The 23,743-nt window shown below is 39.2% G+C and overlaps 1 protein-coding gene across 11 annotated transcripts in view; it reads right to left on the reverse strand.

The window, feature by feature from the left end:
- Window positions 1-471: 471 nt before the first annotated feature.
- AKAP9 (A-kinase anchoring protein 9) overlaps window positions 472-23,743 on the reverse strand; it is a 168,300-nt gene continuing 145,028 nt past the window's right edge. For all 11 annotated transcript variants that reach the window (XM_036010625.1, XM_036010628.1, XM_036010627.1 and 8 more), the window contains 13 exons: window positions 17,682-17,826; window positions 13,953-14,172; window positions 13,070-13,220; window positions 10,999-11,667; window positions 10,362-10,570; window positions 9,904-10,009; window positions 8,285-8,467; window positions 6,870-7,070; window positions 5,415-5,647; window positions 3,367-3,452; window positions 2,255-2,384; window positions 1,589-1,728; window positions 472-1,011 (listed from right to left, as the gene is read on the reverse strand). In XM_036010625.1, coding sequence (XP_035866518.1) covers window positions 977-1,011; window positions 1,589-1,728; window positions 2,255-2,384; window positions 3,367-3,452; window positions 5,415-5,647; window positions 6,870-7,070; window positions 8,285-8,467; window positions 9,904-10,009; window positions 10,362-10,570; window positions 10,999-11,667; window positions 13,070-13,220; window positions 13,953-14,172; window positions 17,682-17,826 — 2,508 coding nt within the window. In that variant the 3' untranslated portion in view covers window positions 472-976. The remainder of the gene's footprint in view (window positions 1,012-1,588; window positions 1,729-2,254; window positions 2,385-3,366; window positions 3,453-5,414; window positions 5,648-6,869; window positions 7,071-8,284; window positions 8,468-9,903; window positions 10,010-10,361; window positions 10,571-10,998; window positions 11,668-13,069; window positions 13,221-13,952; window positions 14,173-17,681; window positions 17,827-23,743) is intronic.

The raw sequence follows: 23,743 nt of genomic DNA on the forward strand, positions 1-23,743 counted from the left end.
AATCCCAATGGTATCTAGTAGGTTAGGACAACTTTCTGAATCTCAAAGTCCGAAATAGATGAGTGATGAGACTACTGAGTATTTGTGTACCCCTCCCCCCTATGTTGAAACCTACTGAAGCCTCCAATTTGTTGGTATTCAGAAGTAGGGCTTTTCGGGGACTCCTGGGGGGAGCTCCTGAGAACAGGATCAGTGCCCTTATAAGAGAAACCTCACAGCTCCCTGGCCCCTTCTGCCCTATGAGGACACAGCAAGCAGACGGCAGTCTATTAACACGGAAGCAGGGCTCACTGGTCACCAGGTCTACTGGTACCTTGATCTTGGACTTCCCTGACTCTAGAACTGTGAAAAATAAATTTCTGTTGTTCATAAGGCAGCTAGTCTATGGTGTTCTGTGAGAGCAGCCAGAATGGACTAAGACATGCACCAGGAAGTATGGCGTAGTCAAAAATGAAGAGGGTTCAAATACGGTGTGGTTAAAATGGTGAAGTCATTTTTATTTCAGTACTTGACAAAATACCCCATAAAAGTCAAAACTTCTACCATTATACAAAAATAGGTCTCTACAAGTGATATCTGTCATCATCACCAGTAGCAAATATATTAGGCAGAAACAGGTAACTTCAGTAGCCTTGTAAGAAAAGTGCAGGACACCTCAAGCCACACATTCAGCAGTGTCATAATGCGCAAAAGTTTAATCTTTTCACCCATTTGATAAATACATCAGGTTTATAATTTAACCATTTAAATTAGCATTCCACAAATACACATGTAACTTAAGGGCTGTTGTGCATGAATACATACACAATGCTTCTATGTACAAACTCCAGTTTGTTTTCATGTGCTGGCAAGGGATCTGTGTACAATCGTAAGCTGTGTTCATGTTGGTCCCATTGAATGTCCACGATACAAAAGCACAAAAGAACCATTGGTTTACAAAAGGGAATTTGTTTAAAATCACTTCGATTTCAAAGGATTATCTTCTCATGCCAGCATGAAAATGAGTTGAACCTATGAGAGAAAACCAGGATATTTAAATGATTTCAAATTAGATTGTTACCTATACCACACTAACTAGTTCATAAAGGGGCAGATTACTGTTACCCTCCATTTAAAAATAATGCTTTCTATTTCCCTAAAAAGTCTTCATACTTGAACAGATTTTATTTATTTTTAGGAATTTACTGAGAGAAAAGGAGAGACAAACATCAATTTGTTGTTTTACTTATTTATGTATTCACTGGCTGCTTGTATGTGCCCTGACAGAGGAATAAACCCACAACCTTGGTGTATTGTATTGGGGCACCACTCTAACCACGTGACCCACCTGACCAGGGCCTCATTGTGCATTTCAATCTGCTTATCGATATGCTGAATGAAGACAGCAGGAAATCTTTTTGGGGAGGAGTGGGATCTGGGGTGATTAATCATGTCTTGTCTTAAATTGCTAAGTCTCCCCTGGTAATTCAGGCACTGACCTGTAGGATTTGATTACCCGAATGAAGAAGGTCAAGGAGTTTCAAAAAGGGGAGCTAGCTGTGGGTCTACCTAGGACACTGGCAGTGTGCCCATGGCCAAGCGAGAGTACCTGACTGCACGGTGCCAAGCCGTCTCTGCAGCGCCTCCAGCCGGGTGATGTAATCCGTCAGGGCCCTGTCAGGGTCATAGTTCTGAAGCTGAGAACATGCTAAGGAAGCAGGATTTAAGTCAGCTGGAGGGCCTGGGTACCTATGATATTAAAAATATAAACATGAATCCACATTATCCAGAAACAAAGCAAGTAACTTACCCACTCCGCCCTCTACATTGCCCTCTAAAGGTCGACCACTAGGACACTGCATGGTCTGTATCCCCCATACATCTGAGTCTGTGTTGTATAACGGTAACAATTCCTCAATAAATTCAAAGCAGCAGCTACTAAGTCAGCAAGAGAATGTCCAGTCAATGCCTGTCACGGAGGTCCTCAATAAATGCTGCATTTTATATAAATGCATCTTGTCATGCAGACTTGAGTTTTTTGCATAATGTCCAGACTATCAATTTTAGTGAATACCTTCCCCAATGCCTAAACCATACCATTTACTAAATAACACTTGATCAACTGTTTCTTATACCCTTGGAAACCAGTTATGTAAATTACATATACCTGAAGATACTTAATGAGTTCGACGCAAAGAAGTCAAAGCCCGAGCACTGTCCTTTCTCTAAGTATCTGTATCTTTAACAACTCTGAGCAAGTTTGTCAAATTCTCACCTGTTCTGAAACGGTAAAGGAGACCGAGGGTAGTCCAGATCGGATCTCGAGCGGTAGGTGGTGTGCCTGGGTTCTCCATACAGCTCCAGGCCAGCAGCAGAATGGTAAAACAGGTCAGTCTTTTCAGCACCTGAAGTAATACAAAAGGTTCCTTGTTAAAAAAAAATACTGAGTCCCTGAAAAATTCCCACAAAACAGATCAAGGCTCAAAAGATTACTATGCTGTAGCACACTAACTTCCGTTTAAGTTATTTTCAATTATTCTTGCTGCAGGAGAGAAAACCCAGTAGATCTTTTACTTTGCTTAACTTTCAATGAGTACTTCTGCTAATCCAAAACTACAGCTCAAAGAAAAGAAACCATTAAACTTAGTTATAAGGAGAGATGAGGAAAAGGGTACCTGAATATGTATGGTTTAGGGGAAAAGATGATTGGATAAAAAAAAAATTAGACTAATATTAGACTAATACACAGGTGGTTTAGCAGCAATACATAGCACAGCTGGGCTGTGTGTCTGCAGCTCCGTGTACTCCCCTCTCTAAGGCTGAAATGCTGAAGCTCTGTTTGTTTCCACTCTTGGTGCAGAGAGAAGGAAATTTAATGGTCAACCATTATTATGTAACCTATCAGTACACCCAGAAACCCGTGGGAATATTGCTAAACTGTAAAAACTTCAAGCTGTAATTCTTCAATATGACTGAGAACAGCAAGCTTATCTTGAACCAGAGCCTTAAATGCAGTCATAGGAATAGCAGGTCCTGGAGCCAGATGGCCGGGGTTCGAGGCTGGCTCTACACCACTTCCTACTGGGTAACTGAGGCAAACGACAGATGCTGTTCATGCCTCAGTTTTCCATCTGTACAGTGATGATAGTTAACTGTGCCCACGTCACAGGACTGGGAGAATACGTTATAACACATGGAAAAAGCAGGGCCTAGTGCAGACTAAGTACTCCAAAAAATCAGCTACTGTTACTCTTTAAAACAGTGAGGTCCTCAGCTTTGTTAGTAATAGGGGCTCTCTGTCTTTGGATGACATTATCTGGGTGGTGTGACACATGCAGTAATTTTAGACAATCATAAACAGAAAAAAAAATTCTATTTTGACTTCACCTGGACTCAGTCCAAAGCCATCTCTGTTAATGTTGATGGAACCAGAACTTGTGACGCGATGCCACCGTCGAACCAAAAATTTCATTCTAAAAAATATGCCAGAAAAAATGTCACAGCATTATCTATAATGTAGAGAGTACAAATACATACTTTGTACAAAAAATCAAGTCATACATTTAAATATGATATGAAACAAATTTCAAAATCACGATTGCCTGTCCCAAACTATGCAAATGTCCCCGTGGTTTGTGGCAACATTAACTGGAGAAGAACAGGCTTTCCCCAGAAGCACCAAAGGTCTCGTGCTGCCAACATCAGTTCTGGCTTTAGGAGTAAGCGGGGCTCAAGAGATGGAGGGCAAAAGTGGAAAAAGGAAAGTGGAAGGGCCGAGAATGTGCGAAAAGTAATGAAAAGAGAAGAAGAGCGGAGATTGAAGGGCAGATGAAATGGAGAGGGAATAAAAGACCCTGGAACTGGCAGTAAGAGGGAGCGGGGGGAGCTGGGAGCTGGAGGGGAGTGAGGCCCTATAATTGGGACAGGAAACAGCGCTGGCTTCAAAAGGGAAAGGATGGCAGTGTCACAAACAAGCTGTAGCAAGTCGCTGCCTGCCTGGACGGGGCGTGAGCTTTTTGAAACAACAATTTTGATTTCATGATTCCAATCTGTTTCAAGGCTGAGGTTTAGGGTGGTCCAAATACAATGAACATGTAAGAGGAAGAGAAAAGGAGGCAGAGTGAAGTCCTTCAATGGCAACTGGCTTTCGTGTACACTTGCCAAATTCTTTTAATCAAAATTAATGGTTAACTCCCGTGACCTCTCCCTCAGCGCCTTCTAACTGACGGGCACACCGGTCTTCCCCCACTAGGAGCGAGCTGTGGGCAGCCATTCTGGTGGGATTCTGTCCTTCCCATCAATGCTGCTCTGAGCACTTAACTCTGCACAGGGTGCAGGAGGTGATGAAGGGAGGAGCTGGAACCAGTTCTGTCACTCCTGGCTTTGCAACCTCTCCCTGACTCAACTTCCTTATCTGTGAAATGACATTCTGGACTACGTGATCTCCGACAGCTTCTAGTTAGAAAACTCTGAGTCATATTTAAAAAAATAGGTAAAGAAAAAAGGGCAAGACCCCTGAAGACACATCAGATGTGACCTCACAGGAACACTAAAAATAAAATTCCTTTGAGACTGCCTGGCTCCTACAGAAACAAAAGGGAGGGGAAGCGTGGAGAAGCCTAGTGCCTGGGCGTACGCAGCTCACGTCAGGACTGCAGGGGGCCAGGCGCCCAAGGTAGTGTCATCCTGACTCCATTTCAGCCAGATGGAGAAACAAGCACCACGGTTCTAGCTGGGAACTGCCAGAGAAAGAGTGATGAAAGCAGTCGTAGAGTCCAACGCCCTGAAGGCTGATCTCTGGCCTGATGGAGAGTTAGGCTGGGACTTTCTGTAGCTGGGCTCTGAGCTGGGTTATTTTAAAAATCAAGAAAATGAATGTAGGTGTGGCCCTGGCTGGGTGGCTCAGTTGGTTGGAGCACCGTCCTTTACACCCAAGGGCTGCAGGTTCAGCGTCTGGTCAGGGATACACCCAGGCTGCAGATTCAATCCCCAGTCGGGGCATGAAAGGGAGGCAACTGACTGATGTTTCCCTCTCACATTACTGTTTCTTTCTTTCTCTCTCTTAAAAGAAAAAAGAAAAGAAAATGTATGTCACAGCCTAAGTAATCTTTCAAAAACATTTCCCCCTCTTATTCATACGTCTGGACTAATTCAAGGGCTTATTCAGATTTAGGGCTCAGTGACAGATGCAGGGGGAAACAAAAAAGGCAGTGTAGACTGGATGCGCCAGCTCTGAGCCGCCGGCTGCCTGCATCGGGATGGCCCCTTTCACAGGGCCTCCAGGGGACAACGAAGGCGCTCCTGCTGACAGGATGGAAGCAGAGCGAGACGCAGGCATGCTGGAGTGAATGTCTCATACAATATGATACAGAGCACCACAGGCAGAGAAAAGAGAGGAGAGTCTATTAAAGTGAGTTTTATTTCAAGCACTTTACCTAGAGATCGCCATGGACACTCTGACAGCTGACCGAAACCTGGTGAAGCCCTTTGGGCGGTTGGTGATCACCTCCAGGTCCGTGAAGGCCGGCTGCCCCCCCATGCGGGCGAGCAGAGCCAGGGTGGCCTCTTCGCATTCCTGGAAGCCACCCAGCAACAGCAGCAGGTACTTCTTCTGGTAAATGAGAGCTTTCCGAAAACTCTCTGCCCTCAGGTATTTACCATAAATTCTCTACATTTAAAGAAGGGAAGAACATAAAGATATTATTAAGAAGTCGTTCGGCCCTGGCTGGTGTGGCTCAGTGGATTATGTGCCAGCCAGCAAACCAAAAGCTCATTGGTCTGGTTCCTGCTCAGGGCACACAGCTGGGTTTCAGCCCAGATCTCTGGATGGGGGCGTGCAAGAGGCAACCAATCGATGTATCTCTCACACAGCAATGTTTCTCTCCCACTCTTCCTCCCTCCCTCCCTTCCCTTCTAAAAATAAATGAATAAATAATTTTTAAAAAGTCATTCAAACTGTTCTCTAGGGTGAGACAACCTAGCTTTTATTTGTTAAAAAGTAGTAGTAGTAGAATGGCAGGTACCCTACTACTGTTTTCTACCTTAACGGCAAACTTGAAAGTAAAGATAATTAATTTTAATCTTACACTTCTGCCTCTTTTTAGCCAATGGAATCTGAATACTAACCTGATAGTTATGCTTTTTATTTTGGATATTAGCCCCTATTCACCATATTTATTGCAAAAGTTTTTGTCATTCCATTATTGTCTGAGTTTTTAAATTTAATCATATAGAATTACTTTTATTACTATGGTTTCGAATCTATTTAACATTTTCATTGTTAATGTTTTCTGTCCCTTGAAGAGTAAGAAATCTATGTTATTCCACAGCTGGAATAAATATTCCAAGCGCTTTTCTTTCTTTTTGTTCTGGGTTTTATGTTAACTGACTAAAATAGTTTTACTACAACATTCATTATTAGTCAGTACAGAGGCTATTAAGAGGGCTTATCATCTTGTAGAGCATGATGATCTGGTATTGACAGTAGCAGAGTTTTTGTGGGGAGCTGTAAAGATAACTTTCTGTTGGTCATTAGGGATGAAGGGGTGAGGCGGATACCCTGCTATCTCAGACTTCTAGCTTCCATTACTGTGAGGCAACACATTTCTGTTTTTTGTTGTTTTTTTAAAATATATTTTTATTGATTATGTGGGAATGAGGATCATGAGCTCAGGTACTGCCAACTGTGGCCATGAATAGAGCTTAATCTGGTCCCAGATCTGGACGTGCCCTGCCGCAGTTATTTTGCGACCAGCAGAGAGACCTAGAGACACAGTCTGAGTGCCACCTAAATTTCAGGCTGCGGAACGAAGGTCAGTGAGAGATGAGACAAGGAGAAAGAGGAACCCCAGCTTCGCTGGGCATGTGTTCAGGTGGAAGATGCCTCCTACCTTTACAGTGGCGTGCTCAGGGTCCGGGCTCAGAGTCTGAAGTGAAACTTCATTTCTTAGTTCAGCTTTCAGTTTGTACACTTCAGCTTCTGCCCTCTTCAAGGATTTTTGAAGAGTCAACTTTTCTCTGTTCCAGACTTCCTTTTCAGAAGCAATGATGGCTTCAATGTTGGCGCCACCACTGAATGAAAACCTGGAAGACTGTGGAGACCAGAGCCTACTTACTTAATTGATTTTTAAGAGCGAGTCTCTAAAGAAAAGCCATATTTAAACATATTAGAGGTATCACTGTGGGAGATGGAGAAGTCTCAGCTTTTCAACCTCAGACAAGAAACACTCAAAGCCAATCTCAACTGACATTAAAGAATATACAGTAACTTTTAAGTATATGGTCCTTTGCCAAGCAGGTTAACTTTGCAACTAAAAATCTTCATGAAAGCCTAAGCCCCAGAGAAGGTGCTTAGGTTTAACAGAACTTGGAACTGAAAAAGTCTAGAGATTTAAGAGATGGACTGTCTAAGCCCAGAGGCTGAGCATGGACCTCCAACAGGGCACTAGAGACTTGGGGAAAATCTATGCGGTATGCATCCAGGGAGTGGGCCCTATGGAAGCTGTGGGGACATGCTAGTGCGTATCGGACTGCAGAGCTGTCTGACAGGTCTTCCCTGTCTTTGTGCTGGGCAATGACAGAAGCCAGCAATTTATTTTGCAGTTCTTAAGTGAAAAAAAATTGAACAAATTCCCAAAGTAGTTTATGAAATTGAAATATACCATATTTTTCAGACTATAAGACACACCCAGGTTTTAGAGGAAAATAGAAAAAACTTGCAAGCAAAAAATGTGGTAAAATATTTAATAACATAAATAATATAATATTTTACCAGTGTAAATGTAAACAGAACTCAACAGTAGCATTAACCATTATTTCTCCCAAATGGGGAAGGGGGGTGGTGGTGCATCTTACAGTATGAAAAATACGGTATAATTTAGTGACACCTTTCACTTGCATTATGAACATAACAATCGATATATAACTGATGAGAACAGCCAGAATTCAAATTTGAACATTTAACATGTGTCTGCTGTTAGTTCACAGGCAGCAGAGTACCTGGCTTTAGAAATAAGTTGATCTTGGTTTGACTACAGACTTCTGTTTTCTCATATCAAGGCTGCTGGACATGGATTACAGATTCTGAAAAGTATTAAAACTCAGATTCTGACATACAGAAGCCTTCTGATGAGTAATAGCTATTATTATTATTATTACTGTCATTCCTATAAAATTTTCCAGTGATTCTACTAGGGATCAGATACTTAATATTTTTACATTAGCAGGGGTAAGAAATGAAACTAGACTGCAGAAACTGTAACTCTGTACTACTTCTCACAAGTGGCCATTCTAAAAATAGACGTACGTAATCTCTGCCAACTCCTGTCTGTCGGTACCACCTGATCTGCTCTTCTAGCTTCATAATCAGGTTTCTCAAATCATTCTTTTCTTCAGTCAGTTGGCTGATATGTCCTGTTAGGTCAGCATTTTGTCTCAGTAGTCTTTCAGTCATTGAGCCACAAGAGGTACTTGGGGACACTAAAGTAGGCTAGAAAGATAAAACAGACAAAAGGTTGCATAAACACTAACATTTATAAATAATGCACACAAAATGTGGTCAGCACTAAGAACAATCTCATGAAGAAGTGGTGCTTATGCTGAGCCTAAAATAATAACCAAGAATTTACCAGGCAGGAAAGAAGACAGGGAGGGGTATATTAAGCAGAAGGAGCGGTGTGTGTAAAGGTACAAAGGCTTGATCAAGAGTGTTATTTTAGGGAGCCACAGTTGCTTGGTAAGGCTAGAGTTAAGGCTGCCTTTACTCTGGGGACAACAGACTTAAATGCAGGGAGTGGAGAGACATGAAGGGCTGTAGGCATGAGCATGCCACAAACAAAATTTATGTGTTAGAAAGACTGCTTTAGTAAAAGTGTGTGAGGTAGATTAGATCAGCAAAGATAAATCCTGGTGTCAGGCAGACACATCAGGAAGTCACTGCAACAGTCCAGGTGAGGTATGTGAAGGCCTGAAGGCAGTGACTAGGGCACACAGGACAGATGTCTAGGAGGCAGATGGCACAGGACTTAGTGACTGCTGTGACATTCAAGCAGCAGTGGAGCAAGGTGGGCTATGGTGGCTTTCAGCTTTCTAAACTGGTGATACCATGACCAGAAACGTGAGTTTGGGGCAGGAAGCAGGAAAGGAAAATAATGCTCAGTTTGGAATGTGTCTGTGAGGTTCCTAAGGGGTAACTATGGGGTATAATTCCCCAAAGAAAGGTGTCTAATGACTAATTGAAAATATAAGTCTGGACCACAGTAGAAAGGTGGTCCACTAGAATGTAAGCTCCATATGGGTGAGATTTTTAAATCAGATTTATTTACTGTATCTCCAGAACTCAGGGTAATACCTGATACCTAGTAGGTGCCCAATGTAATTATTTGTTCAATAAATAAGTCTACTGAGAAACTCAGGCTGCATACATGAACATGCATTCATAGCTACAGTTAGAGGGAAAAAATGGCTGTGTGTAGGAGGAAGAGGAGCTCATGAGGGTTACTGATGAAAGAATGGAAGAAATGAGGGAATACTGACATGAAAGTAAGGAAAGAGAGAGTGTTTAAGATGGAAGAAGTAGTGTCAAATGCCACAAAGACAAAGGGGGCTGAAAAGATTCACCAGGTTAGTCAGTGTGAAGATGGCGGTGACATTCACAGAATGCTGAGGGTAGCAGCCAGGCTCATCTTTCCAGAAACTTGTTATCATAATACAAGAGGCCCACATAATTACTCAATAATGATAATGAAAGTTAATTTCCTCAAGCTTTCATCAACTTTTATTGGGGGAGCAAACATTAAATATTTAGAATAAATGAAAAGGTAAAAGGAAAACTCTTTAGAAAATACAGTGCTAGTTTCAAACAACTGGTAGTTTCCATTAAACCTTTGTTCTTGTTACTTTATAAAAAAGTTTTTTAAGTCGTACCTCTTTGCCTGGCTGGCCAGTTAATTTTTGTAGTTGTAAAATAATTTCATCAATATTTTCATGAACCCAAATGAAATCTTCATCATCTGCTGTTTCAAACTGTAGTCTTCAAAAAAAAAAAAAAAAAAAAGGAAAAAAAGACAGTAAGTCAAAACATCTCAATCAGCGGTGTTGGCTGGCGCAAACATTAACGGCTCAGGCAACACTCAGCTTCATCTATCACTTCTCCTTTACATTAAGTGTTCTCTCTTCCTGGATCAAGGTGTTAACATGACCTTGACCCATACCTTGTTTTCAAGCATATGAGTTTTGTTAGAAAATATCGCCTCCTAATGTAAGCAGGCATTCATTTTAAAATTTCACCCCCCCCCCCACCCTTGGCTAGCTAGGAATGAGGGGCAGATTCTGTCCTGCTTGTCTAAGACGCTCTTTCTGAAGGTAAGGCAGCAAAGTCAAACCTGTTGGAGGCTTTCTGGGCGAGGCGCCGTAGTTTTGAAGCCATATGTTGAAGCTTTTGTTTGATCATTTCTAATTCGTGATTATAGCCAGTTCCTCCTCCATTCATTTCAATCAGTTTAGGATAGCTTGATTCCTTTGTCTCTCCTTCTATTTTCTGTTGAAGAACCCAATTTCTAGTTCGATCACTGGTTAAGCTCCATGTGGTTGGCTGGCAATTTTGGACAGAAAAAGAAAAAGCAATAATTATAAACAAACAGCATTCTTTTTTAAGGGAACACAATTTACAGTAAGCTTTCAATATTGTTGAAAGCAACATTTCTGTGACTTTAAGTAAAATGATGTATAATGAAACCAATTTTACCATAGGCTAATAATTGATACAAACAAGAGTTTTAGGTTCTTATTGCATCTCATCAATGTTACAACAAAATGAAGTTGAATGGAACGATGGCATGTGAGAACCTGCTGTATTATTTATACTCCTAAGAAATATCACAGATTTTGTTTTAACATGATTTGTATATAGCTATTTGCATAATTTAACCCAGTATCAAAATTATATGATCAAAGGGCTGCAATATTCTTTTAAAATATTTTAAAACAAACTGTCAATTTTAAAACAAACTGTCAATTTACCTCATTAAGATTCTGATACAGAATTCTACTTTCTCGTTTTTCTTCTCGTTCTAGTTCTTGCTTCTGGAATTCCTGCATAATTCCTTGCAGTCGCTTTCCTTCAAGGTCCAATTTATAAACTTGTTGCCTCTTCTCTTCCAGCTGGCGCTGAAGATCTTCCACTTTGGACTGGAGCTCCCGCATTTTCTTCTGTCCCTCAGTGTTGGCCTCTTGTTCTGTCTGCAATGTCTTCCTGTGAACCTGCCGGTCCTTTTCCATTTGCTGTCTTGTCTGCAAAGAATCCAGTTTATATTTCTCAGTCTCATTTAATAATTCTACTATGCGGCTGTGTTTCTCCTCCAGCTGTTTCTGCAGCTCTTTGAGGAGGTCCTCAGAGGGCAAGGAGGGCCGAGGCTGCCCGGCGTCGTCGTTGCTCCGCTGCAGCTGCGCGTGCACTTCCCGCTCCCTGTCCAGGGTGCTACTCATTTCCCGAATCCGACCTTTCTCAGATTCAAGCAGCACTTGAAGCTCTAAGTTTCGACCTCGTTCTTCTGCTAGCTGGGCATCATATAGCACTCTTTGTGATTCTATTTCCCGCTGTGATTCATTTAGTAGTTGCTTCTGTTGTTGCAAAAGTTGATTTAGCTGAATATTCCTTTGTTTCTGACCTTCCAGTGAAAATTTCAGATCCTTATAGGAGAAAATGATTTTAAGTATTTGTTACTATTATTAAAAATACTTTATAAGTACACACATTTGTGGTTTTATTAATGCTAAGTTGGTAGTATTTGATAATACCACTGATTATCCAGTTTATTAACCTAAATTTTCAGTGGTTCGAGAATTATTATTTAGATGGCTAGGTGATTTTCATCAAAGAATATAAACAAAAGACAGCTAGGCTAAGTAATGCTTTCTCTCCTAATAGTAACCATTTCTGATTTAAGAATAGGAAGTAGGGTGTATTTCTTCTAGAAACAATAACCTTTAAAAATACAAATATTTCTGATATGTGATATGAGTTCCTGATGAACTTTGTATTTTCCAATATCATGTACTAAAAACAATACGGTTCAGGGGAAAATCAGGGTTAGGGGCAGGCTACTCAAAACCTATGCAAATTTGAAGTGATTAAAAATAGTCATCAGGACCTGAGGAGAGGACATGCCTTCGAGAGGCAGAGAGCTCACTAAGCCTGCAGGCTACCATGGTGGACATTAAAAATAACCCTCAAAAGTAATAGGGCAGAAATGAGGGCTACACAGATTTTTAAATGGTTTTATTTATTGAATTTTTATTTATTGATGAGATATACACACACACAAATTTAGGTTGGAAGCCACACACACACACACACACACATACACACACACACACACAAACATATGAGAAAGGGGAAGGGAGAGAGAAACACTGATTTGTTGTTCCACCTCTTGATGCACTTATTCGTTGATTCTTGTATGTGCCTGACCAGAAATCACACCCACAACCTGACATATTGGAATGACATTCTAACCAAGTGAGCTACCCAGCCAGGGCTTACACAGATTTTTAGTGTTGAGCCAGCAAGTACTGGGTTATGTGGATAGAAGAGCTCTGAGCCAGTGGGGCTGGTGTTCAAGTGTGCAGTGCTGTGAGCTGAGATCTGTGCTAGGCTGGGAGACAGCCCAGTGGGAAGGGACTCATTTTACTTTTTCATAAACTCTAGCAGCAGGATCCTGCTGCCAGGAAAGTATCACTGCTCCCTTTCCCTATGAGAACACAGGAACCAAAACTACTTCTGCATTAAACTGGCATGACTACCCTATTTATCAAATTGTATATGCACTAATTCAAATTCCCAAAAACATGATGCAAGGAAACAGTCTGTATGCATACTTGGATGTAGCAAAACAAAACAAAAAGGCATTGCACTACTAGCATTTCCTTGTATAGCTTAGATAACATAATAGTATTCAATCCAGAGCAAGCAACTCATTGCAGCTCATAAAGAGTTCAATGTTGACATTTTAGAAGGAGAAAAGTCTCCAGACTCTCATTTTTCTACTGTTTTGGATTTTCCACAGATATTTAAAGACAGAGAGACCAATACCTCAAGTTCTTCTTTATCTCGTTCTTCATCGCGTCCCAGTTTGGCCTTTTCTTTTTCCAAAGCCCACTGGAGCTCTCTGGATTTTTTCTGTTCACTTGCTAATGTGTCGTTAAGCAAATGTACTTCATCTGTTTTATCTTTAACTTCCAACCTAAATCAGAGAGACAAATAAACTTTCCTAAAACTACTTTGATTATTTTAGTGGGAAAGAGTACAACTTCCAATGAAAAGTGGAGGCATATAATAAAGCAGCAAATAGGAAATACAAACCATGCAAAGATTAAAGACTGTTGACTGTGGTTCATTTCAAATTAACTGTTTCTAATAGTACACCTATTATTTACCATTACAATTTATTATTGCAAGATAATATTAATCAACATTTTCTCTTGTCTTATACCTAACATGGAAAACACCATGTTTTTGTGTATGTGTGAAAACAATGTTCAAAATAAAGATGGTGTTTGTAATGTGTTCTTAGCAAGTAGAGTATCTCAGTATTTACCTCAACAAGCTTATTCTTTTTACAAGCATTATCTTTTAAAGCATTTGTATATACTAGCTAACTAAACCATGAATTCTATTGAGATCATAAATACCATTTCAAATTACTTGGTCAAATTAGTGAAATAAAGGTCAAAATTATACATCTTATATTAGAAGCCTCAAGTAGGATGGAAGCCACAGTACAGAACATGCCAATCATGAGCTTATTATTTGGAGTTTTCTTTCCCACTGAGTTCTTCCTATGAATTAATGAAGTGTCATGTTATTTAAACATCATGTATAATGTTATGTTTTTGTAAGATCCTTACAATGTCTGTGATAAAATTACTCCAATTTCTTCACTACCACAGGTTTATAATAAGGAAGCATGGTGTACCTAAATGCCTCTAGTTCCTTCAGGTGCTTATGCTGTGCCTTAAGTGTTGTTTCGAGTTCCAGCTTAGTCTGTGCAAGCTCACTCTTCAGTTCGGCAGCCACCATTTTCTCAGAACTCAGTTGTTCTTGCAGTTCCGCTGCTCTGTCTTTCACACTGCTGAGCTCCACTTGCATCTCCAGCATCTGAGACTGCTTCTGCTGAATGTTATATTCCAGGAGTTCTAAATGGAAAATTATTCACATTTAAACTATGATTTAGAGACTCATACTTGGTTTATAAATATTTTGTTGATAAGAAATGATTTGGAATTTAGGCGATTACTACAAATTAAAATATTCCAGTCCCAAAGCTAGCATTTCATATAAATACACATTATGCATATTTCCCTCACAGTCTGAATGGTCAACATTTCAGAACTATAAATATGTTGGATGACAAAAGTTTAACAAATGTGAAATAAACCGAAATCTGTATTTGTTCATTCAGATTTTCTATCCCTCACATCAAAAAACCCCAGTGGTTTCTGACAGCCACCCGTGGTAACTGCAGGAGTCACCCGGGGAAGTGCGGCTGCAAAGACAGGCACTGCCGGGCCGTGTGCGCAGCCCTGGCTCGAAGACAGTCCCTCGTGACTGTCCTAGAGAAGGGGGAAGTCCAAACCCCAATCTGATTCACGTTTTTTTCTCTAAAACCAATCAAACCCTTGCTGCATGTCTATTACAATGAAAACAAACTGAAATGTTTAAATTCACAGGTATAATAAATTTAAAACGTTACAATATATACCAGAAACCCATTCTTATGAAAAATATGAACTTATATACATGTACACATTGAAAAGGTCTGAAGAACTATTTACCTGGGTATTATTTTAGGATTTAGGAGATTCTAGTTTTACTCTACTCTTCTACTTCTCTATTCTACCATAAATGTATTTTTTTGCATAAGACCTTTACATTCATAAAAGCAATTTTGACTTGTCTAAGTCCCTTCTTTCATCCCATTAAAATCCTTTTTATTGTTTGCACTATTACAGATGTCCCTACTCCCCCACTTCCCCCGCCCCGTTCCCCCTTCCCTCTGGCCATCACCGCACTGCTGTCCCTGTCTAGGAGTCCTGCATCTATGCTCTCTGGCCGGCCCCTTCACCTTTTATCCAGTTCCCCATTCTGCCATAAATGTATGTTTAACTTAAAAATTTTCACTGAAGTTAATCACTTCATATTACAACTTCTATTATTCATGTTAGGAGATAGAAAAAACTTGAAGATAGTCATATTAATTCAGGCCTTTAAGATTATTTCTTAGGGAGGCTAAGGAGCTACATATATAAAATGTATGTATGTGAACTAAGCTTCCAGTGGGATTTTATTTAACTTAAGTAAATTAATACTAATAAATTATCTAAAATAATCTTCAATTAATTCTATGTCTTAATATAAAGGATATATTTAATTTGTGATCTCATTATACCTGTTTGCTTAGAAATATTTAAAATCTTTAGTTTTCCAGTGATAAATATAAGACTGTTATAACTTTCAAAATTTACAAAAGCATAAGTGTTTGTACCATTATATGAAACAAAAATGTGCCTTCACTAGACACGATGAAAATTAGACTTCAATTTAATCTCAAATGATTTCTATCTGCAGCTCTAAATGAAGAGATACCCCTATTGAAAATGGGGGAAAGATCTGAAAAAGCATCACAAACCTGTCTGGTGTGGCTCAGAGGACTGGGCACTGGCCTTGGAACCAAAAGTTTGCAGGTTTGGTTCCCCCTCAGGGCACATGCCTGGATTGAGGCCCAGGCTCCCCAGTTGGGGGCGTGCAAGAGGCAGCCAATCAATGTACCTCTCACACATTGGTGTTCCTCTTCCTCTCTTTGTCCCTCCCTTCCCCTCTCTCTAAAACGTAAATAAATACAATCTTAAAAAAAAGAAGCATCACAAAGGCAGAAATCCAGCTAGCCAATAATCATAAGCCAATAATCATGGCAAAAGGACTAACCACTTCAGTAATCAGTAAATGTGGTTAGCTGAAACCAAACCACAATAACGATACACTGCACACCCACCAGATGGCGACATAGGTTTGACAGTGGCAACTGTTGCCAAAGATGGGAAGCAACAGAAACTCCCACATACTGCTAGCAAGTGTACAAACTAATGTGACCACTTGGGAAACAGTTTGGCATTACTTAATAAATTTGAAGATATGTGTTTGATTATCCAGCAAGTCCACTCCTGGGCCTGTACCCAGAGAAATCACACATATATGCATCAGAAACACGGTATAACAATATGCAGATTAGCACTGGATCTAGCAGCTAACAAGATATATAAATTGTAAAATAATAACACACGGGAATTCTATAGTGAACTAGAGATAACTACAGGAACTTAGAAGAATGTTACAGAGAGGTGACAGAAGACAGTGATAAAGTTCAAAAGCAGGACAAACTTTAAACTTCTGTGGTTTAGGAATATATAAATAGGTAGTACAACAATAAAAATCAGGATAATGGTCACTTCTAGGTTACTAGGGGAGTGGATGCTGGGAAGGGGCCTTCTGGGTCACTTGGCACAGGTGATGTTTCCACAGATACTCATCTGATTTGTTACATCGTACATTTTCACATTTGTACTTTTTTGAATGTGTGTCATAGTTCACAATTAAAAAAGGATTAATAAAGAAACAGTTACTTTCATTGTGGATTTTTTTTTCTTTTAGGTTATCCTCACCTAGAGCTTCAAAAGAAAGGAAAATAATGAACAATGAGCTAAACACCCTGGGTCAACACAATGCTGGTTCATTTTAAATTAAATATGTCTGTTTAGAAAATTGTAGTCTCTCTGATTAAAGTATTTTGTAAGAGTCACTGTCATACTCTTTCCATACAAAGCTAGCAAAAGCTGTTTTCAAACTCTACAGGACATAAAAGCAAAATCCTTTGCTATTTTAAAGCAGGTTCTTACCAGGCTGTCTGCCACACAAAGCATGTTTTCTTTGCAGTGGCCGAACAACAGCTCCCTCTCCTGCACAACCACCACCTCTTCCCAATTTCAAGAATCGCTGCTTTTGAGATGGAGCAATAAGCTTATCTGGCATAGTAAGACTGGCATTACCTATTTATTTTATTTCTGTTCCCAAAGCTAAGCAAGAGTTTCCATTTGGTTAGACAACCCTAATTTAAACTATTTTTCAACTCTAACAATACAACAACTGTAGTTTTGATCTGTGGTTGGGCCTCCATGTATGCAGAGGGCCATCTTAAGGTATTCTCAGGTTTCTGACTGCACAAGTAGTTATCACTTCCAACCTTCGCACTGGTCATGGGTCAACTGTGTGTGTGCGTAAATATTTAAATACACACACACACAGATACACAGGGTGGGGCGAAAGCAGGTTTACAGTTGTCTGTATGGGAAACAACACAATAATTAATATAAGAATAAACTCTGTGTTTCACATACTCACAACCGTAAACTTACTTTTTCCCCAACTTGTATATAAACAGATATATACATGTATATACACACATATGTATGTCTAAAACCAACTGGACAATCCTTTAGTCCCTAGGGTAATTAAGGTAGGTTCTCCCCGATAGGAGAATGAGAAGGCAATGTGACTGAGACGAGACAAGTTCTAACTGAGAAATGAGGAGGGAGACAATGTGAAGCGTTTTGCCTACTCGTGCTATCACTCGAGCCCCCACACAGCGTACCTTGGCTTGCTTGATCGCTCTCTTGTTCTCTTTTCAGAGTCATTTTTCTGCCACTCATCTGAGCACGCAGTGCTTGAATTTCAGATAACAAGCTCCGTCTATCTGCTTTCTGAAGGCATTCCATAGCTGCTCGATATTCAATACTCTGTAAAAATGTAAAGTAAAAAATCAAGTGAAGACAGTTATAAAGACAATGAAATTAACAACCAGGAATCTGAAGAAGAATGAATGATATACAAATGCTAAAATTTTGAAAAGAAATGATTAATTTTCTCTTCCTCCTCATTAGGATTTACTTCTGGTTACTAATCTTAACATTTATTTTGAAATGCTTCAAACACACAAGACAACGTGAAGAATACTATAATAAACACCCATGTCCTTAGCCTAGAAAATAGCACCTATACGATCAAAACCCCTGTATGTAACCCCTTGAATACATCCTCCCCTACACTGCCTGCTCAGGAAATAACCAAATTCTAAGTCTTCTAATTTCATATTAAATTTTATCTTCTAATTTTCATATTACATATTTTTTATCAAATTCATATATTCTAATTCTCTGTATATTGTTACATACACACATGCTAAATAATATATATTGGTTTTTGCATATTTAAAACTTTATATAAATGGCATCGTATTGTATTTATCTTGATGTAATTTGCCTTTTTCACAACATTTTGGTAAACCAATGGGTTGACACATGTAGCCCTCATTTCAGTATTATGAGGGGCACCCAATAATTCCAAGACTTATTTATAAAAAACTATTATTCTTACATGCTTAAACTTTAGTCACCTTCAAAGTACAATTTGATGCAATACACCTATCAACATGTTTTTTTCTACTGTTTACAACAGTTTTTGAACTCGTTGATTTTGATGCCTTTTAATCTTTCTGATGTTTTTGGTTTCACTTCTTCCACATGGGCAACACATGTCCTCTGAGGACTTTTTTCACAGGGAAACACACAAAGTCCCTTGGGGTGAGATAAGGTGAATAGGGAGCGTGGGCCATGGGGGTCATAACGTTTTGGGGTCAAACACTTCTGAACACTCGGTGTGGTCTGGGCAGGTGCACTCATAAATCACCCATCGTGAAATGGGCAAACATAGTAAAAGTCTTCAAAAAAATTCACTGAAGCTGAATACAGCCTCTCACACCACCAGCTGGTGCACTATTACAGATGGGTTCCTAGAACACCCACCTAGTGGGGGAAGCCTGTACCACAAGGGGTCCGCCCTCTAGAAGATAATTGTTATTTTTGGGTCCTCCCTCATATCTAGTATTCCATAGTATGAATAATATACTATATTTTATTTGAGCATCTTTTTATATATTTATTGGATATTTTTAACTGTCTTCCATGAGATCGTCTATTTACATCATTTGTCCACTTTTCCATTGGTTGTTTTAACATCATTGGATAATTGGTTGGTATTTTCCTTCTTGTAATTTCTTTGTCTGGTTTTGGAATCAGAGCAACAACTGTCCTCCTGGAATGGGTTGGGAAATGTTCCCTTCTCTTTTATTTTGATGAGTTTGTGAAGGATGAGTCTTAACTCTACTAAACATTTGGTAGAATTCACCAGTGAAGCCATTTGATCCTGGGCTTTTCTTTGTGAGAACTTTTAGAATTAGTAATTTAACTCTTTATTATAGATCTATTAGATTTTTATTCTTTTCATGAGTTAGTTCTGGTAGTTTTTAATTTTTAGGAATTTGTCCATTTAATGCTATTGTAATTCATTTTTTAAAAATAACATTTACTGAGAAATCAGATTTTTAAATCTTGATCTTCTATCCAGCAAAATTTAAAACTTTATCAATTCTAAAAATGTGTGTGTATAGATCCTCTTCAGTTTTTTATGTAAGTGAGTAAGGGGTCTTCTCCACCCCCAACTCTTACTTATTTCTCCTGCTTTGCCAGCTAAACATTAGGTCACTAAACATTCAGTAGTAGGTTGAACAAATTACTGAACACTTTATTAAGAAATATTTTTAACATTTAACTATAAGATACATTTGTTGTAGGTTTTTACTAGGCACAATCTTAGTTCAATAATTTTTTTTTAGTTTATTTGCTTTAAGGTAATATTTTAAAGTATAAAATTCTTCATTCTAATTAAGTAATTAATTAGCCTTATCTCTTGGGTGATCACTGTCTCTTTTCCCCCTTTAATTTGTTAAAGTAATGAGTCACATGAGTTATTTTTAACGGTAGCTACCTTTGTAACCCTGAATAAGTGAAAGGTAGTTGTGTCTTTAAAAATATGTGCATTGGTGAATTTGGTATATTAGTATTTCACTGAGGATTTCTGCATCTGTGTTCAGGAATAAAATAGGCCCATGTTTTTTCTTTCCTCTATTACCTTTATCTGATTTGGGAACAGGGTTACACTAGCCTCCTCAGAAAATGATAGGGCATGCCTCAAACCATCCGACAGTGAGGAGCCCATGTGTAACTTGGGAGTTAGCTGCTCCCTGACTGCATGGTAGACTTCCTCACCTGTAAAACCATTTGGACTTGGTATAATTCTTGTGGGTAGATTTTTAAAATGTTTTTAATTTCATATTTTGACATAATTTCACAGAGATGATCCAAAAATTGTGTATGGAATCCCATGTGTCCTTCACCCAAACTCCCCAAATGTTAACCATGTTTGATTTACCATTCTCTCTCTACATAAACGTGTGTGTATCTACACACATCCACACACATATCCTTATTTTTCTTTTTCAAAATGTGTGAGAATATGTTGTAGGCAGATGTTCCTTTATCCCTAAAAACTGCAGTGTGTATCTCCTAAAAACAAGAATATTCTTGTAGCCCTGGCTGGCGTAGCTCAGTGGATTGAGTGCAGGATGCGAACCAAAGTGTCTGTCGCAGGTTCGATTCCCAGTTAGGGCACATGCCTGGGTTGCAGGCCATGGCCCCCAGCAACTGCACATTGATGTTTCTCTCTCTCTTTCTCCCTCCCTTCCCTCTCTAAAAATAAATAAATAAAATCTTAAAAGAAGAGAATATTCTTTTATAAACCACAGTGTGATTATCAAAGCAGAAATTAACCTAATATAACCCAGTATAATGTATAAAGCTTATTTAAATTTTGCTACATGCCCTAACTAGCAAAAGGGGAAAATTGGTATTTTTTATAAATCTTTGTCTTTTGTGACCTTAAATTTTTGAAAAGTACAGGCTAGTTATTTTGCAGTAGGTCCCTCATTTCTGAAAACTTTTTGTTCTGAAATAATTTAAGACAAAGTTGTCGTGTACCCTTCAGCCAGCCTTCTCTAGAAGTATCTTATGTACTTATAGCACATTATGAAAACCAGGAAGCTGACACTGCTACAGTACCACTTAAGCTCCAGGGCTTATTCAGATACCATTAGTTTTTAAATACACTTGTCAGTGAATCGGAATATAGTACTGTGAAATTTCACCACCTGCACAGGTTCATGTAACCACCACCACAGTCACGATACAGACTGTTTCATCACCACAAAGAAACTCCTTTGTAGCCACACCCTCTTGCCACCTAACTCTTAACAACCACTGATCTATTCTCCATCACTGTAATCTTGTATTTTCAAGAGTATTATATAACATATATTGAGGGTATCAATCACTTGTTCCTTTTAAATTGCTGAGTAGTATTTCACTGTATGGATATGCTATACTTTTTTCATTCATTCACCTGTCAAAGGATATTTGGGTTTTTCCAATTTTTGGCCATTACCAACAGATCTGCTATGAATATTCATGTATAGGTTCTCATGGAGACATAAGTTCTCATTTCTGTCAGATTAAATACCTGTGAGTGTGACTTCTGGGTTATATGATAAGTGTATTTTTACTTTATAAGAAACTGCTAGATGATTTTCCAGAGTGGCTCTCCCTTTTATATTCCTAAAACAATGCATGAGAGATGCAATTTCTCTGTCAGCACTTGGTGTTGTCACTAGTTTTTATTTTGGCCATTCTGATACAGTGTAGTGGCCTCAACTTGTTTTTGTCTAACATGTCTCAATGAGTAGATTTTAATTATACATAAGAGATGCCATGACCTTCATATTGAGAAGTATATGATGTCTGTTTGTTCCATTTCTGGTGACAGTAACTAATCACTTGGATAAGGTGGTATCTGAAGATCTCCACTGTAAAGTTACTGCTTTTCTATTTGTTAACTGAAAAGGATTTTTCTGGGGATTTGAGAGTTTGTAAATATACTTTCCTGATCATATTACTATAGTTTTAATAAGGGGTGATTTACAAATTCCATCATTTCTCCTACATGCTAGTTGGCATTCTACCATTAGAATTTTTGTTCATTTATTATATCAGTGTAAACTCATGAATTCTTATTTTACCCTTTGTTTTCAAATGTTATTCTCATTACTTTTTTATCATTTTTTATTTTCAACTACAGTTGACACACATTACTGTACTAGTTTCAGGAGTAAATCCTAGTGATTAGACATTATGTAACTTCAGTAAGTGATCATCCCAATAAATCTCACACCCATCCCACACCATACAGTTACTTGAATATTATTGACTGTAATCCCTGTGCTGTACTTTACTTCATCAAGACTGCTGTAACAACCAATTTGTACTTCCCAATCCCTTCACCTTTTTCATCCCCCCAAATCCCCTCCCATCTGGCAACTGTCAAAAGGTTCTCTGTATCTATGAGTTTGTTTCTGTTTTGTTTGTTCATTTAATTTGTCTTTTTAGATTCAATTGTTGCCATTTTATTGTTCCTATTTTTGAAATTTTTCTTCTTAAAGGAAACCCTTTAACATTTCATATAAGACTGGTGTGGTGGTGATGAACTCCTTTAGCCTTTTCTTTTTTTAAAAGATTTTATTTATTTACTTTTAGAAAGAGGGTAAGGGAGGGAGAGAAATATCAATTTGAGAAAGAAACATCAATTTGCTGCGTCACATATACCCCATGAATGGGGACCAAGCCTGCAACCCACATATATTCCCTGACTGGGAACTGAACCAAAGACCCTTGGTTGATGGGACAATGCTCCAAGCAACTGAGCCACACTGGCTAGTTGACTGGCAGTCACTGGCAGTCATAGGGGTATTCTTGTAAGTAACTGCTTTCAAGATTCTCTCTTTGTCTTTAAAGTTTTGTATTTTAATTATGCCGTGTCTTTGGTGTGGGCCTCTTTGATTTCATCTTGTTTGGGACTCTTTACACTTTCTGGATTCGTATGTCTATCTCCTTCACCAGTTACTGAAGTTTTCTGTCATTATTTTTTCAAATAAATTTTCAATTTCTTGCTCTCTTCTCTGTCTAGCACCCCAATGCAAATGTTGGAAAGCTAGAAGTTGTCCCAGAGGCTCTTTACCCTCATATTTTTGGGTTCTTTTTCCTTTTTGCTGTTCTGATTAGGTTTTTTGTTTTCTTCTGTATATTCCAAATTGCTGGTTTGATTCTTGGCTTCATCTACTCTACTGTCAATTCCCTGTACATTATTCTTCATTTCAGTTAGTGCATCCTTTCACTTCTGACTAGTCCTTTTTTTGTGCTGTTGAAGGCCTCACTGAGTTCACTGAGCCTCCTTATAACCAGTGTTCTGAACTCTGCACCTGATAGATCGCTTGTCTCCATTTTGTTTAGCTCTTTTTCTAGAGTTTTGCTGTTCTTTCATTTCGGCCATGTTCTTTGTCCCTTCATTTTGGCAGCCTCCCTGTGTTTGTTTCTATGTACCAGGCAGAGCTGCAACGTCTCCAGGCATGGTATGGTAGAGTGGCCTAATGTAGTAGGTGTCCTGTAGGGTCCAGTAGCACAGCCTCCCCAGTCACCCAAGGTGTGAACTCAAGGTGTGTCCCTTGTGTGGGCTGTATACCCTCTTCTTGTAGTTGAGAATTGACTGCTGTTGGTAGGTCAATGGGAGGGATTAACCCAAGCCAGTCAGCTACAAAAACTGACCACCAACCTCCGACCACCATGGAGGATCAGCTGTGCAGGGGCCCATTCCATGGACCTGGACTTGCTTCAGTGGAGCTCTGGTGCCTGCTGAGTGTGCCTCTTGAGTGGG

Source organism: Phyllostomus discolor, chromosome 10 (assembly GCF_004126475.2).
Source record: "Phyllostomus discolor isolate MPI-MPIP mPhyDis1 chromosome 10, mPhyDis1.pri.v3, whole genome shotgun sequence".
Taxonomy (NCBI): Eukaryota; Metazoa; Chordata; class Mammalia; order Chiroptera; family Phyllostomidae; genus Phyllostomus; species Phyllostomus discolor.